We start from the raw sequence: 15,545 nt of genomic DNA, 5'->3' as shown, positions 1-15,545 counted from the left end.
GGACTATTTTGAAGTGGCCTTCTATGAGCCCTGACCTAAATCCTATTGAGCATTTTTGGAAGGAGCTGAAACAAGCTGTCTGGAAAAGGCACCCTTCAAACCTGAGACAACTGGAGCAGTTTGCCCAGGAGTGGGCCAAAATACCTGCTGAGAGGTGCAGAAGTCTCATTGACAGTTACAGGAATCGTTTGATTGCAGTGATTGCCTCAAAAGGTTGTGCAACAAAATAAAAGTTTAAGGGTACCCTCATTTCTGTCCAGGCCTGTTTCATGAGTTTATTTTTTAAAAGAATTCTGTTGACGCATTGTCTAACTTTCATTGGTTAATTTTCATTTTTGTCAAGTTATGTACCTTGAGATTTCATTACTTTTGAAATACAGTACTGTTTTTCATAATTGCAGAGAACTGGCACTGCATTTATCTGCAGCCAAATTGGTTGCAGATAAATATGTATTCCCTATATATATATTCACAGTATGTGTTTGTGCCCTCAGGTTGTTGATAATGGTTTCTGGCTTTTGACACAATAAGATCTGTCTGGCAGAAATAGCACTGATGTCTTATGACAGATATCTGAGATCAATAGGGGATCGGTCAGAGTTCTGGAGTCTGACATATATGCAGCTGAATATCAGAACCACCTAGGTCTCACAAATATTTGTCTGAAAAATCTGTGTTCCAGAACAATTCACATTCAATTGACATTCTGCAAGTTGTTAGTGAGTTAAGCCATAAGTTTTCACATATGAACCAGAGAATCAATTAAGAGGAGCCTTGTGAGAACAATGTGTACCAGTAGATGCTGTGTTTGTTTTCCTATTGTTTCAGTTCTAGAAGTGTCTTTTTACTTTTTGTAATTATTCAGAGCTCAGTTCAGAGCAAGAAAACTGATCTAAAATATTCTGCAAATATTAGTGAAGCCCTGGAACAGTGTGCAATTATTCACAGATTTTGTGTATGTTTTGAGTATTTTCAGCTGGTAATATCCAGTTTGGGCGTCCATTTAAATGTGTTGATGATTGTTTCGCTGCAGTGTCATATGTTCACAGTTGTGTGTGGATGCTGTAGTGTAATAGCATGTTCATAATAGCATAATGTTCACTTTCACTGATATTTCTATTTCTATTGTTGATAGAATATATTAAAGATATCTACAGTTGCGCAGCATTTTAAGATTGCCTTTCATAAGCAGCAGCTGCCGTGTATATCATGGGAATCATTATGAATTGAATTGGCAGAATGGTGAAAAATTATTTCCTAAAAAGATAGGATACTCGGCCTGGTAATCTTTTATGAACAGTGACGATGCTGAGTTAAAAACAAACAAAAAATAAAGATATTTGAAATATGTGTGTGACACACTGACACAGCAGGGTAGTATGTGCTCGACAGCTCCACAGGGAATTTATTCTCGCTCCGGTCTTTGTCTGAGCATTTGGTGTTCTCCTCATGTCCGTGAGAGTTCCTCCAGGTATTCTGGTTTCCTCACACGTCCCAGAAACACATGGTGGGTGAATTGGCTATGCTAAATTGCCCCCTAGGTGTGAATGAATGGTGAGATGGGGACTCCACACACACCCTGTCCAGAAGGTATTCCTCAGGTATCTCAGAATTGAAATATCTGTTCATGTCATTACTTTACATTTTAATGACTGCATATATCGACATATATTAAGCTATGTAAAATGCTAAATATAATAATACTCATGGACCAAGATTTGCAGCTCAAATAACACCTCTATGCTGTCCAATGAAAAACACATATCTCCATTTTTGTCTGTTTTTAGTTTTCTCCATAGTTTGAACCCCGTAGCTGCTCTGATCACAGTGTCAAGAATTCTGGATAAAAGAACCAATAGAAATGCTGTAAAATGACCTGGATTCCAATATGTTTACATTGACTTCCATTGAAAGTTAAGAAGTTTTTTTCAGCAACGATATGTTCCTGTATGTATTTGTGTTCTGTTCATAGTCTGCCCAGCTGGACACACCCACAAGTGACCCAGAGGCTCTTTCCAAACCTGAAGGTCCTTGTCCAATACAATGCAAGGTACCAGTCTCACCCTTCACCTCCATAATATCCTAAACTAGGGCTCTCTGATCTTATCTGCACAGGGCCGTAGTGGCTGTAGGTTTTCATTCGCATTGAGTAAGAGCACACCTGATTCCTTAACCTGTTGGCCTTAGTCTCTGAATGTTCAATATAGTTATGTAATTAGTCTTACTTGATTGTAATGAGAACCTGCAGCCCTTTGTGGAACAGATTGGTGACCCCTGTCCTAAACCAGTCATTTGAAAAGGCCTAATTCTTTTTTTTCTATTATATCTTACAGGGCCAAAAAGGAGAAAAGGTTAGTACCCTTTTTTGTGATGTATGTAATGTGATATATAATGAAATACTTGTATTAAAGCACAGCCCTCAACTCTCATCTACAGGGGGACGGGTTCGGGCATGGTGGATTGGTATGTTGAGCAATGCTGTTTTATATTCATGTAGTCGATTTATTTTTGTATCCACCATTGTTTCTTTCCATTGCAAACGCATGTTTAAACCTGTTTCACAGCGACCAAAGCTTGGTGCTGCTGATTATGATCCATTCACCCTAAAGATCAAGGGAGAGAAAGGAGAGAGGGTGAGTTTACAGTGTGCCAACACTCATCTTCTTTGACATTAAATGGAACAAGTACAGTGTCTACTTTATAGGTTATTTTTAATTATTATTTTTTCAAAGTTGATCCACCTTATTAATTGTGGATTTACTCACACAGTGTATTAGTCATTGGAGTTGATTAAAGGATTTAGTGCAATTATTAATGTCAGAGACATTCTTTGTATGGGGTTCTGTTTGTGCTGTACACTTTTCACCCCACAGCCCTCATTTTCTGTTTGAAATAGAGGCACATAAAAGTGGCTGTCTTATCAAAGTGACTCTCTGTCAGAATATCAACTGGTATGACAGTACTTGTAATGAGCCCAGCTTTCTTGTATTTGTTTATTTTTGTTTTATAAGAAACAATAGATCTTGACATTGAGATGAATGTCAGTGCATGTCACAGTCACAAATGTAATATATATATATATATATATATATATATATATTTATATATATATATATATATATATATATATATATATATATAGTTACCAAAATATTTTAGAAATTGTACACTGACCAATTGTCCAAGACCCTACTAGCCTTAGATTAAGGCTTCACAATTCTGCTTTTTATTACATATATTGCTAATTAAATATTCACATTCACACACACACACAAAAAAAAAACATTTACGGTATACCTGCAGAGTTGTGTAGAGTTGCTATGCTTAGAAATGTATAAACAGAATGGCTTTCATTTTTGCCATTTAAATATTACTTATTAATGTTATAAATCTAGTAACTTTTTTGTAACTTTTAGTAACTTTGCTAACTTTAACCTTTCGTCAAAAATTCACTATGTTCAAACTATTGTAAATGACCTTACATCTCAGAAAGGTGACTCCCTGTTTCTTAGCCTTACATTTATTTAGTTATAACATATAAAAGAGCACAGACGTCTGCCATATTCTCCTATTTTAATGGGTCAGGTTGCAATGGCAGAGCCAGGGACCCATCTCACAAGCCTCAATGCAGCATCTCCTGCACACAGTAAAACTCAGCTAACCTTAACCAGAGCTCAGTCTCAAGGGTTCTGATTTTTGCCAGTGAGCTATCCGCAGCTAATGTTAATTATGCTAATCACATCACGCACCCGAATCATATTTCCGCTGTTCACTGGTCAATGCTTATGCTTTTGATGCTGGATCACTTTTGATGATTGTGGTTGTGTTGAATAATAACCACTTTGCATTGTTTTCATTGTAATGACTTGGTATTACTGTTATAAAATAGTTTAAACGGCTGCTATTTTCTTCAGGGTCTTACTGGGACAGATGGTATACCAGGGTTACCAGGGCGACCTGGTCGAACCGGACCTCCTGGCTCCGCTGGATTAAGGGTAAATATATAACCAGAATCTATGAATTCTTTTATTTCTGCACACACTTCTATAAATTAATCTTCAATGACAATTTTTTAAATATGCTGTATATGTATCACAGGGTCCTCCTGGTGTCCCTGGGGAAATGGTGAGTATCTCAACACTGATTCAAATACTCCAAAGCACTGGCCTAAAGAAATATTCCTTGCTTCATTTGTTCACATATGTATAATGAATGGCCTGGTTCTGTTCTATTTTCTTCTTATGGTTGTATCTTGAAAGCAGCAATTAGTAGGCGATGAGAATAACTAAAACCAATTATGAGTGTGGGTGAACAGGTTTCAGGCCTGTTAATGTGTGTGGTTTTATTTTGCATACTCACAGGGACTGCCTGGCATTCCTGGACAAAAAGGCCAGCGAGGGGAGAGAGTGAGTTCATGGTTTAGACACCTAGAATATGCTCTACATAATGCACATGAGTACATATGATGTCCAGTCCAGTCAAGCCAGAAAATCTGCACACCCATTTTACCCTTTTTAAACATCTACACATACTCAGCAATATTTACAAAGTGAAAACTGTTTTTCTTTTAGAAAATTTACAATTTTGTTTTAAAAAAAAAAAATAGGTTATTTAGGGGTTACATATCTGCACACACAAGTTTTTGCCCGTTCCTCCACTCCTTTGTTCTCTTGGCTGTGTGCTGTCATGGCGTGTTAGGCCAGACGTGAAGTGACAAGAGGGTTTATTCAACAAAACGAACATAAACACCAAGGGTACGAAAAACATATGCAGCAATAAGAGGGCAAAACCGAAACGTGACAACAAAAATAGCAAATAGCAAATAGCAAACCTGGGACTGGGAGGAGTTGGGAGCTGAGCGGGCACTAGAGCAGCGCGCAATACATAGACAAGGAGAGCTGGGAAACCAGCAGCTAGACCAAACGGCAAGGCTAACCTAACCTGAAACCTAACCTGACCTAGCCTTGCTGGGGCGTGGGTGACCTGATTATCCAGACCTGAAGCAAGCAAGCCGGGAAAACCAAGGGTGATTCGCTTGAGCTGACCTAGACCCACCCGAGACCAAAGAGGAACCGCAGGGCGTTCTGAAGGCTCCAATCGGTTAAATTCTCGTCACCGAATGGCGATGTCCTCCTTAAGTACCCCCAGTCCCAGGTGAAACACATGAACCAAATGAACATGAATCGATACACTGAATCAAACACACATGAATGTAAATGAAACGGAAGTTCTTATTTGGGCCTGTGGGCGGCGGCTCGGAATTGCCCCGGGGGAAGGCGAGATACAGAGTGCCTGACATGTGCTTTCTGTCTCATACACTCTCACTGTACTTAGCTGCATTTATCTCTCCCTGTATCTGGACTAGTCACACTGGTCGAGCTGCTGAAAAACATGCCCACATCATGATGCTGGCACCACCATGTAAAGCTGCAGAAATTTTTCTGTACCCCTCTCTAGACCTATGCCTTCACACAATCCTGTTTCTAAGGTCTGAAGATAATTCCTTTGACCCCATGGCCTGGAGTTTGCTCTGACATGCACCGTCAACTATGGGACCTTATATAGGCAGGTGTTGGCAATCCCCAATCATGTCCAATCAATTGAATTTACCACAGGTGGACTCCAATTAAGTTGTAGAAATGTTTAATGCTGCTTGAGTGGAAACAAAACACACCTCAGCTCATTTGTGCCAATTTTAATAAATAAACATGACTGTCTAAAAACCTGCTTTCGCTTTGTCAGTGTGGACATTAGTGTAGAACTCTGAGACAAAAAATGAACTCAGTCCATTGTAGAAACAGACTGTAATAAAAGGTGGAGAAGGTGAAAGGGGTGTGCAGACTTTCCGACTTGACTGTACATATTACCATAGTATGGCAAGCCATGCCTGCGGTGCTATGTGTTTTTAAAAAATGTGATCAAAAGTAGGACAAATGTAATACATTTATGAGTTTAGTGAAACAGTCAAAGGGAAAATATGGTAAAATGTTGCAGTAAGATAATATTTTATTCCTTTTTTTAAGGGAGAGCCTGGATATTCCCTTGGAGGTATGGAGGCTGTCCCTGGACGTAAAGGAGAACCGGGATCTCCTGTGAGTACAGTTCTAGGTTAAATGAAACAATTTCTTTCCAGCACTTTCAGTGAAAAAGATTTACATCCCTTGAACCATTTCACATCTAATCATTTTAGAGCATTAACTAAATGATACTTGTAGGCCCTGTAAAATGATTCTAATAGTCAATATCTATAGTTATAGTTATTTATTATTTAAATATTTTATTTATTTTATTTATTTATATATATTATTTATATAATTTGTTTCCCCAAGGGTCCCCAAGGTATTCCAGGTATACCAGGAGTCTCAGGGCCTCCAGGGCTACCTGGGCAGCCAGGACCACCTGGCTCTCCAGGCATTTCTATAAAGGTAAATTACTTTTTTGGGCTAAATAGATAAATCTACCATTACACTACATCATAAGTCTAAACACAAGATACAAACTATGATAAAGAAAATAAAGACAAAAACGCATTAATGTATATTGCAGAAAGGTTTATGCAAGTAAAGTTAGGATTAATTCTGTCTCCTAGTTGTAATTCATTCACTTTTGGTCAATATTTGCTCAAATGTGCTCTGAAACAGACCTGATATACCTGTGTTCCCCTGCTTGAAGCCAGATTGTTCATAATTATCTGGCCTTTATGTTGCACACACTTGCCTACAATTATCTTAAATGCCTACAAAGTCTAAAATGAGCAATAAATGGCATGACAGACGTTCTCCATGTGTTACCTACTTAACCTTTTGCCAGCAATTATGGCAATATGTGAGATCTTCATGCTTACTATAAATACAGCACAAGAGAAGTAACGTGAAGAAGTCCATAATTACTTTTTTAAAGTAATTATTAAAGGCAATTAAAGGCAAAATTTGAGGGGAAGTTTAGAAAACCTAAAGGGTAGCTCAGATTTAAGCTCTCCATCTTTATTATGTTGCTATAAATTCACAACATATTAAATGGTGTCAGTTATACAGCAAGTGTGGTCTGTGTTTTACATGGATTGGTTAAGTTGAAATTAATGTCTAGGAAAATGACAAATTAAAAAGCTTGATTTGCTACTTTTTAACAGGGTGAAACTGGAGAACCTGGTCTTAGAGTAAGTTGTGTCGCAACAATTCTATAAATTAGCATTTTGTTTTATTTGGTTTATTCAAATCAGATGTCTTTGGCTTTTGCAGGGCCCACGTGGAAAACCAGGACCCAAAGGAGAAAAAGGGGAAGATGGGCAAAATGTTAGTCAATACATTATACCCTGACAAACATTCCACACCTTCTTCATATTCACCATGAAGTTTGCAAGTTCTGTGTAGTGGTGGGGAATATGTTACAAATATTATAACTTTTTTTTACTGACATTTGCACAATACAAATCCTTTATCACAATATTATGACATGCAGATAAAAGGCAACAGTGGCAGCACCAGTACTATCCTCCATATAGTACAGAGATTCTTATTTAAAAATAGTTTTTATTCTAATTTAATTATTCTAATTTGAAAAGAAGCATGCAGTTGTCCAGTGTTCTACAAGCATTGCAGATATCTGCAATATGCTCAGAAAGCGCTGTTGTGTGTCACAATAACAAAATTTAGCATAGTAGGATAAACTATTGTTTTTATTGCATGTCTTTATTGCCTAAGTTCTGTAAAGGATTCATGCTTGTTCCGGTATGTTAACTTTTTCTGTGCTCACCTTAAATCTTTTCAAGTCTTACATAAACTTGAAGAAAGCATGTATAGCCTTTGCTAGGCCAAAGTGATAGAAAACTAGAAGGCATAATTTTACTGTATGCAAGGCATATCAACTGAGCATTGTATTAAATTAGGTGCTACTCTGTTAATGTTTTATTCATGTGTAAATTAATTGAGGCGGGGGTGGGGGATTTTTTCCCCCAGTTTTCTACTAATTGCCAATTCCCACCTGCGCATGCACCCTGGAGTCACATGAAGCCGTCCACTGCACCACAGCTAAGCATTCTTGGAGGGAGCTGTCCAGTTCTGTTACTTTAGAACAGAATTGTGCCCAGAAAGAGCAAGGCCAATTATTATCCATTTGGACTTATTATTATAATATATTGCTGTTATTTTGTGACAAGGGTCAAGCAGGCTTACCTGGACCAATAGGATTGGATGGAAGCCCCGGTAATCCTGGTCAGAAAGGAGAAAAAGTGAGTGCATTTAAAGTAGAATGCTGCTGTCACCACAGACCACAACACAAGCACAATGGAAGAGACAATCGCTATCTTTTCTGAGAACCTATGCATTAATATCACTGTTAGACACAATCATTAAATTCTGAATCTTTTGACTGACTGGAGTCAGACTAATAGATTCTATATTGACATGATGTAGGGAGAAGAAGGAATTGGAATTCCAGGTGTTCAGGGTTTACTTGGGCCTCCTGGAGAAAAGGTATTTTGTTCATTACTCATTTTTCATACATTCACATTACATCACATTACTTCTTGAAACCCAGTCTTATATTTCATGTATATCTGATATTTGTATTTGTGCTATTGTCTTCTTTGGGGAAGTTATCTAATTATCACTGTGTTTTAATCTTTCAGGGGAATATGGGACTTCCAGGTCCTATTGGTCCAAAGGTAAGTCCTCATTCCACCGTCCACAGTTTTCTTTAAATCTATTCACATGCCAGGCTAGTCTCCATTCCAGCTGGAAATATCCAGCATCTTAGTTAATGTGCATTGTAAAATTGGTGATCTTGTGGCAAGGACTAAGCTGAGAAGTATTTAGTTCTATAGTGAACCAATCACTGTTTGCAGTTCGTGGAGGCAGGGCACATTAACTGTAATCTGGTCCTGCGTTGCACACAAACATTATATTACCTTATATTAAACATTAAGAAAGTTTTTGCCTTTTACTTTAGAGTTACCAGGTTTGAGATGCATATTTTTTGGACAGCAGCGATATCTGTAAAGTCAGTTTTCTCCTTAATTTAAAGGGTGAACAAGGAATTCAAGGAGTACCAGGACCTATTGGGCCAAGGGTATGTTGGAATGTTTGGTATTATATGTTTTACTTTCATTTATATCCTTCCAAATAATAAAAAAGATTCCTAACTTACCTGCTTGGCTTAACAATCACAGATCAGGGTGACACTGTGTGTTAATTCAGTTTTCATAAAGATTTGTTGTGTTTGCTCTTAGGGGAAACGAGGCCTGAAAGGGGACCAAGGAGACAGGGTGAGATTCTGAGTGAGATTATTATTGTTTGGTGTAGGTGTGATTAATAAGAGATTCAGTTAACCCATTAAACCACTTTTCTCTTGTGGGTTAATTAAGTAAGGCAGTAGTAATTTCAAATGGATTTAAAATGCAATGTATTGCAAGCACATTTGAATATGATGTTTGGGTGTCCACATATTTTCGGCTATGTACTATAAATTGTGAAGTAATTTAAAAATTGAGTGATGAGAGCAGGAACAGTGCCCAGAGGAAGTGTCCCAGAAGAAGAAATTGTGAATAGTTTTCGGGAGGATTTTTGGAGTGCTGTAAATGAAAATAATGGATGTTTCTGACAGCAATTTACATTTACAATTCAGAAGGTGTGGCAGAATTAAGAAGAAGAAGAATATGTTGTGTCCTTGTGCTGACTGAAGCAAATCACAATAGTTTTGCTTATTTATGATGTTAATTATTGTTATTTCTTTTATTAAACTCACTCACAGGGTGATCGTGGGGACACAGGACCTGTGGGACCTCAGGGAATAGCAGTAAGTGAAGTTTTATTAACCACTTAACACTCCAAGGCTTATTACACACTAAGGCATATTATTAAGGAACTACAGGGACAGTGTGGGGCTACTCTTTGGTACATAGAGTTATGTAATAACACTATCTGCCCACCGACAGGCCAGCAGCCCTTTTCGTGGTACCACTTTCTTGTAGTTCTCATCATTGTCTATATTTCACTGTGAAACTCAGAACATGTTGAGTTCCATAGTGAAGACATGAACAGAACAGAACACCACACAACACCACTAAAGAAATTAATGTACTGGGCTGGTAAAAGTACAGTATTAATAAACCCCTAGTCATAACTGTCAGAAACCCATTTAATGTAATTCATTTCCTTAGTTGCCCCTTCATAGATCTCTACAGTAGTTCTGCCCCCTGTTGCTATTTTAGTTATACAGCATGCTATTAAGAGAGAGTGCATTTGAGCTCTCCAGGGAAATTAAAGAAGCTGATTAGTGAAGGGAGCACCGCCTCCACACAGATCTTTTTTTTTTTTTTATCAGCCAAAGATTTTAGCCCTGCAGTTGAGGATCACAGCGTCTGTGCACTGGATCCATATTAACAGAGATGATTAAAAAGAAATATACCTGGATGAAGCTTTACCTTGATAAAGATCCGAGACCATTAGTGTTCATGTCTGCAATCTTTCTGATGAATTATTTACTTTTCCATTGCAGCTTTGCTGTCGGGAATGCTGCAGTTGAACTTTCAGTCACATCAAAATGAAACATACTTCACTAAAGTTAACTACCTGAGCTGGTTATCAAATGATTATTTTAATCATCATGCTCCCAGAACCTCTCGGTCATGATGAGGCTTTGGTATGAGGAGAAATGGGAGTGTCCACATTACGTAAAGGAAAAACCTTTGAAATTGCCAGTTGTACAACAGATATTCTGTATATTTAAAAAATGCTCTCTGTTCTGAACCTAGGGCTTGCCTGGAGCTGTTGGGTCGAAGGGTGAGGAGGTGAATGTCAACTTGGTTTTACTCAGTAACTGTGTGTGGGTGTGTTCCTGTGCGGAAGAGACAACGAGCCCTGCATTTTATCTGATGTATTTGGTCTGTGCCATATTATAATCAGGGTTATTGCGTTCAGTAGTGTTTAGGGCTTGCTAAAGAATTGCAGTCAACCATCAACAGTCTTATACAATCTTATGCTGTCAGAAGAATCACAGTTTGACATGGCACCAATCCTACTAATATAATGACAGTTTAAAAACATGCATGGGTGACATATGTATTAGTATAAATAAATAAATTATATATATAAATAAATAAATTATATATATATATATATATATATATATATATATATATATAATTTATATATATAAGCAAGACAGGCACGATTTCAATGACTGTATTCAGTAAATGTTGGATATTTCATATATATATATATATATATATATATATATATATATATATATATATATATATATATATATATATATATATATATATATATATATATATGAAATGAATACAGTCATTATATTTACTGAATACAGTCATTTAAATCGTGCCTGTCTTGCTTTCCTGACTTCCAAATGTTCGACAGGCAAAACAGAAAGCCAGATCAGCTGCAGTCATAAATTTGATACCATTCTTTCCTGAATGTAATTTTTTAACTTTTTTTTTTTGCTGGAATGAAAATGAATAGTTTCGAGACTGGAGTGAAAAGACTTGCTGCCCCTAATGTTGTGGAGATCAGTCTCTATTTAAAATAGATAGTCTTGACAAATGTCCCAAATATTCCAGTTAAAAGTGAGTTGACCAAATGTCGGTCATGATAACACATGATGGGCAGAATCAGAAAAAATAACAGACAGGAATGCTGTTTGTTTTGATCACTGATATTGGTCCAATCCGAGTCTCTTAATGCTGACTATCTGCTGATATCGATCTGATCTTTGTTTTTCTATAAGTAATACATGCTTTTGGTGCTATTACACAGTTGTAAACCAGTAAAATCCCTCTGATTGATAGCAACTTTTTAAAAGACCAGTTTAAACTTTATTGTGTTTACACAGTCCTGCCTTACTGATCTATCTGACCATTCAGCTCCCAGTTATTTTAGAACTCTGCAGTCAAATCACTTAGTGTATGAGCATTAGCCTCCTCCTCGGCTGTGAATGCACTGTTTAGAACCAAAGAAATTAATGTGGTTCTCTTGCTTGTAGAACAGAGCATTTCCACCATAGTTTCTTTCCAGGTAATTCAAGAGTAAAGATGGGATGGGAATAACGTTGAATCTTCCCAAATGGAGATAATTAAATAAAATATCGTTGTCGTTGCACAACTACAAAAAAACTGGGTAGTTTTAGCTGCGGCACTATTCAAGGTGGGATGGAAAATTTGGAACAGAGCTTTCTGTTGCCAGTGTTTTTCAATGGTCTCCATCCCTGCTCCTGTAGATCGACCTTCCCACAGACTATGGATCCAACCTTAATTCACCCCACCTAATATAACTAATTACTGCCTGCAGAATTCCCTGATTGGCTGAATATAATGTATTAGATTTGGGTTCATGGAAGGCAGCTCTCAGGGTTGGAGACCACTGGTCTACAGACCTCTGGACATATAGCTCATATGTATATATGTGTCGGCTTATCTTACATACTGTACCGGTTTGCGTATTTCTGCATTTGACGTGCACTCTGTTTGATCCACAGGGACAGCGTGGAGCACCAGGGGATCCAGCTAAAGGGGTAAACATTGTAGAATCACTTGTATATCACACATTATGTATTTTCGACATAAGCAGTACTTCATAACCTTCTTGTTTACTGCAGGTACTTGGGCCCCCAGGGAAGAAAGGTGCTAGGGTAAGGCAAGCAGTGCTTGCACACATCAAACGTAGTAACAGAATCAAATACAAATACAAGATACTAATTCTCGGTAGGTGAACCATCTTCTGAGCCCGCCAAAGGTAGGCCATCTGGGGGAGGCTCCCCTCCTACACACGCTGTGTTTGGTTTTGTCTGAACTTATGAATCAAATCTGACAGTTACTCTTCCTGTGGGATCCCTTCATCTGCGTTGATAAAAGCAGGCAATAAATCTGCCTCTGTGATGATTCATACGCTATTAATTAGTGAAAAGGCTGTTCATGTGAGACTAAAGGCTCCCCAAGGTCTACGTGACGATGAACACGATTCTCAAAAGATGCCACTTGCAGTCCAAACAAAGTTTGCACTGAGGTCTTTACTTACATGGTTACAAAAATGTCATTTATGTTCATTAAAAGTTTGAGCACATTCAGAAAGACTGTGTAGACTCAGTGCACCTCACTGTGTCGTACACTCTTAAAAAACAAAGGGCTATAAAAGGTTCTTTGAGCAATGCCAGAGGTGAACCACTTTTGGTTCCATAAAGAACTATTTATTGCAATAGAGATGTGTGAATGTGAATACTTCTTTAAAAGCTTGAAGAACCATCTCTGGATGTAAAGGTTCTTCACACATTTTTATGACAAACATGGTTCTTTATGGAACTAATAGTGGTTCCTCTACGGCATCACCCAAATATCCATTATTTTTAAGAGTGTATGTTCTCTAGACACTAGTATTATTAAAAGGCATTGTGAAATGATTATTACAACATCCTAGCAACACCATAGCACCCACTAAGCAACATTATGGCAACTGCCTGAAATTACTTTGCCACAATGTAGCATCTAGTATCCACTTAGCGACACCATAGCAACCACCTTGGATACCATAGCAACCAGTTAGCAACCCAGTAGCAACTACTAAGCGACTATCTGGGATACCTTACCAAGCACCAAGCAACAGCATAGAAACCATTTAGCAAACCAACTAGAAACATCATACCAACCACCTCGCAACCATCTAGCAGCCACTTAACAAGACAATGGCGACCATCTCTGACACCATAGCAACCACTTAGTTACACTGTAGCAATCACTTTGCAATATCAAGGCAGCCACCTGACAAACATCTAGCAACCATGTAGCAACACCATAGCAACCAACTAGCAACCATGTAGCAACACCATAACAACCACCTAGCAGGCACATAGTAATGACCTAGAAACTGCCTGTCTAGAGGAACCACTTCACTGCACAGCCATCCTGCGTTTTCTTCAGGAACTATCTGCTTTTTCTAATTTTACATGGTGCCAGAATGATGCAGAATATAAACATTTATACAGATTTAATAGTACAAAATGTGTAAATGTCGGAATACAAAATTGATACAACAGGCTGCGTTGATTTTATTTAAAAAAATAGTTTCCTCACCTTGGACAAATTGGAAAAAGGATGAAAGGGATAAAGCAAAGAAAAAGATTTGGTGTAAATTAGTGTAAACACCAACACTGCATATTTTAGCATAGTCTACTTGCATATTATCAGCCTATAATATCTGGTTTAAGTGTTCTTTTTGTCTTAAATCTAGGAGCTCTCCAGATTGTTCAAGTTTTTTATCACTATGCTGGTACCTAAACTAAATCAGTGTGCTTTCTAAAAATGTGTCAGAAAAAAGAATAGGGGCTCATTGTGTTGAAAAAAACACCATCATGAAACACCAACACCCTCAAGTACTTGCCATATATAGAAAACACGTTTAATATGGCTGTATGTGGCCGTCTGTAGTGCATATATTGTTACTGATTCAGCACAATGCTGCTTAACATACATAGTTTCCACACAAAAATATACAGTATAACGAGCATATAGGCACTGGTACTAACAGACTCTCGCATCATTCATCCATTGCTTACGCAATATGTCACTAACTGTATAATATATATTAATAACAACTCATTATTGAATTTCCCCCATTTTACAGGGAGATATTGGATTGGTTGGACCTCCAGGGCCTCAAGGAATTAAAGGGGTCCAAGGAGACAAAGGTGAAAAGGTAAACCCCTGTTTGTAATTGAGTAGCAGAGCAATCGAATGATTCACTGAGGAACGGTTAAGCTTGCTATACTAATGTATCATCTTTGGAAACTCTAAAGGGCAGTCCTGGCTTTGGTATTCCTGGACAGCCAGGTCCTAAGGGAGAGAGCGGTGAGAGGGTGAGTCTCATTAAGGTCTTCTAAGGCTAATCAGCTCATTACAGTTAAGTCTTTCTGATCATTTTTGTGTATTCTTCTGTACACAGGGCAATGTGGGATTATCCGGAAAACCTGGATCTAAAGTATGTTTATTCACTTCACCTTCTTGTGTTGTACTGATACTGTTAAAGGTACTTCTGCATGGTGGATGTTAATGTACAATCCCTGAGGCAGTCTTCAGCTCGAGGCAATCGATTCCACACACACTGTTATTGATTTATGGTGCCAAAGATTAAGAATAAAAGGAGATCTGAAAAGTTCAAAAGCACAATGTTACTTAATATTTAAGTAAACATTCCACCCTACATCCTGGATGTAAGATGGGAGCTAAGACTTCACAGTTACTGATTAAACAGGAATCACAATTTTCCATTTAGAGATTTACATGTGTGATTCAAGCTGTCTGACTGATGGAACGGTATGTTCACTTAAATTATATAAACATACATCCATCTTCTTAGCCGCTTCTTTCTGGTCAGGGTTGGGGAGAGCCTACCCTCTGAAGCCTACCCGTAATTATTGGGTGCAGGGCAAAAATACCTCCTGGACATGGCACCACTCCATCGCAGGGTTTTATAAAAAACATATTAACAAATTTCCAGACAAAGCAGACACCACATGCTTGACCTATGTTCTGGTTTATG

General features: G+C 37.9%; 1 protein-coding gene across 1 annotated transcript in view; it reads left to right on the top strand.

The window, feature by feature from the left end:
- col7a1l (collagen type VII alpha 1-like) overlaps positions 1-15,545 on the top strand; it is an 89,828-nt gene that overhangs the window by 35,426 nt on the left and 38,857 nt on the right. The window contains 23 exon segments of the mRNA XM_072672898.1: positions 1,973-2,050; positions 2,334-2,351; positions 2,437-2,463; positions 2,565-2,633; positions 3,915-3,995; positions 4,099-4,125; positions 4,362-4,406; positions 6,024-6,092; positions 6,330-6,425; positions 7,130-7,156; positions 7,239-7,292; positions 8,156-8,227; positions 8,412-8,471; positions 8,627-8,662; positions 9,022-9,066; positions 9,227-9,262; positions 9,748-9,792; positions 10,751-10,786; positions 12,493-12,528; positions 12,613-12,645; positions 14,631-14,702; positions 14,803-14,862; positions 14,949-14,984. Coding sequence (XP_072528999.1) covers positions 1,973-2,050; positions 2,334-2,351; positions 2,437-2,463; positions 2,565-2,633; positions 3,915-3,995; positions 4,099-4,125; positions 4,362-4,406; positions 6,024-6,092; positions 6,330-6,425; positions 7,130-7,156; positions 7,239-7,292; positions 8,156-8,227; positions 8,412-8,471; positions 8,627-8,662; positions 9,022-9,066; positions 9,227-9,262; positions 9,748-9,792; positions 10,751-10,786; positions 12,493-12,528; positions 12,613-12,645; positions 14,631-14,702; positions 14,803-14,862; positions 14,949-14,984 — 1,158 coding nt within the window.

This window comes from Salminus brasiliensis, chromosome 2 (genome assembly GCF_030463535.1).
Source record: "Salminus brasiliensis chromosome 2, fSalBra1.hap2, whole genome shotgun sequence".
NCBI lineage: Eukaryota > Metazoa > Chordata > Actinopteri > Characiformes > Bryconidae > Salminus > Salminus brasiliensis.
The sequence above is the reverse complement of the archived record's forward strand: the minus strand, read 5'-3'. Positions and strand labels throughout refer to the sequence as shown.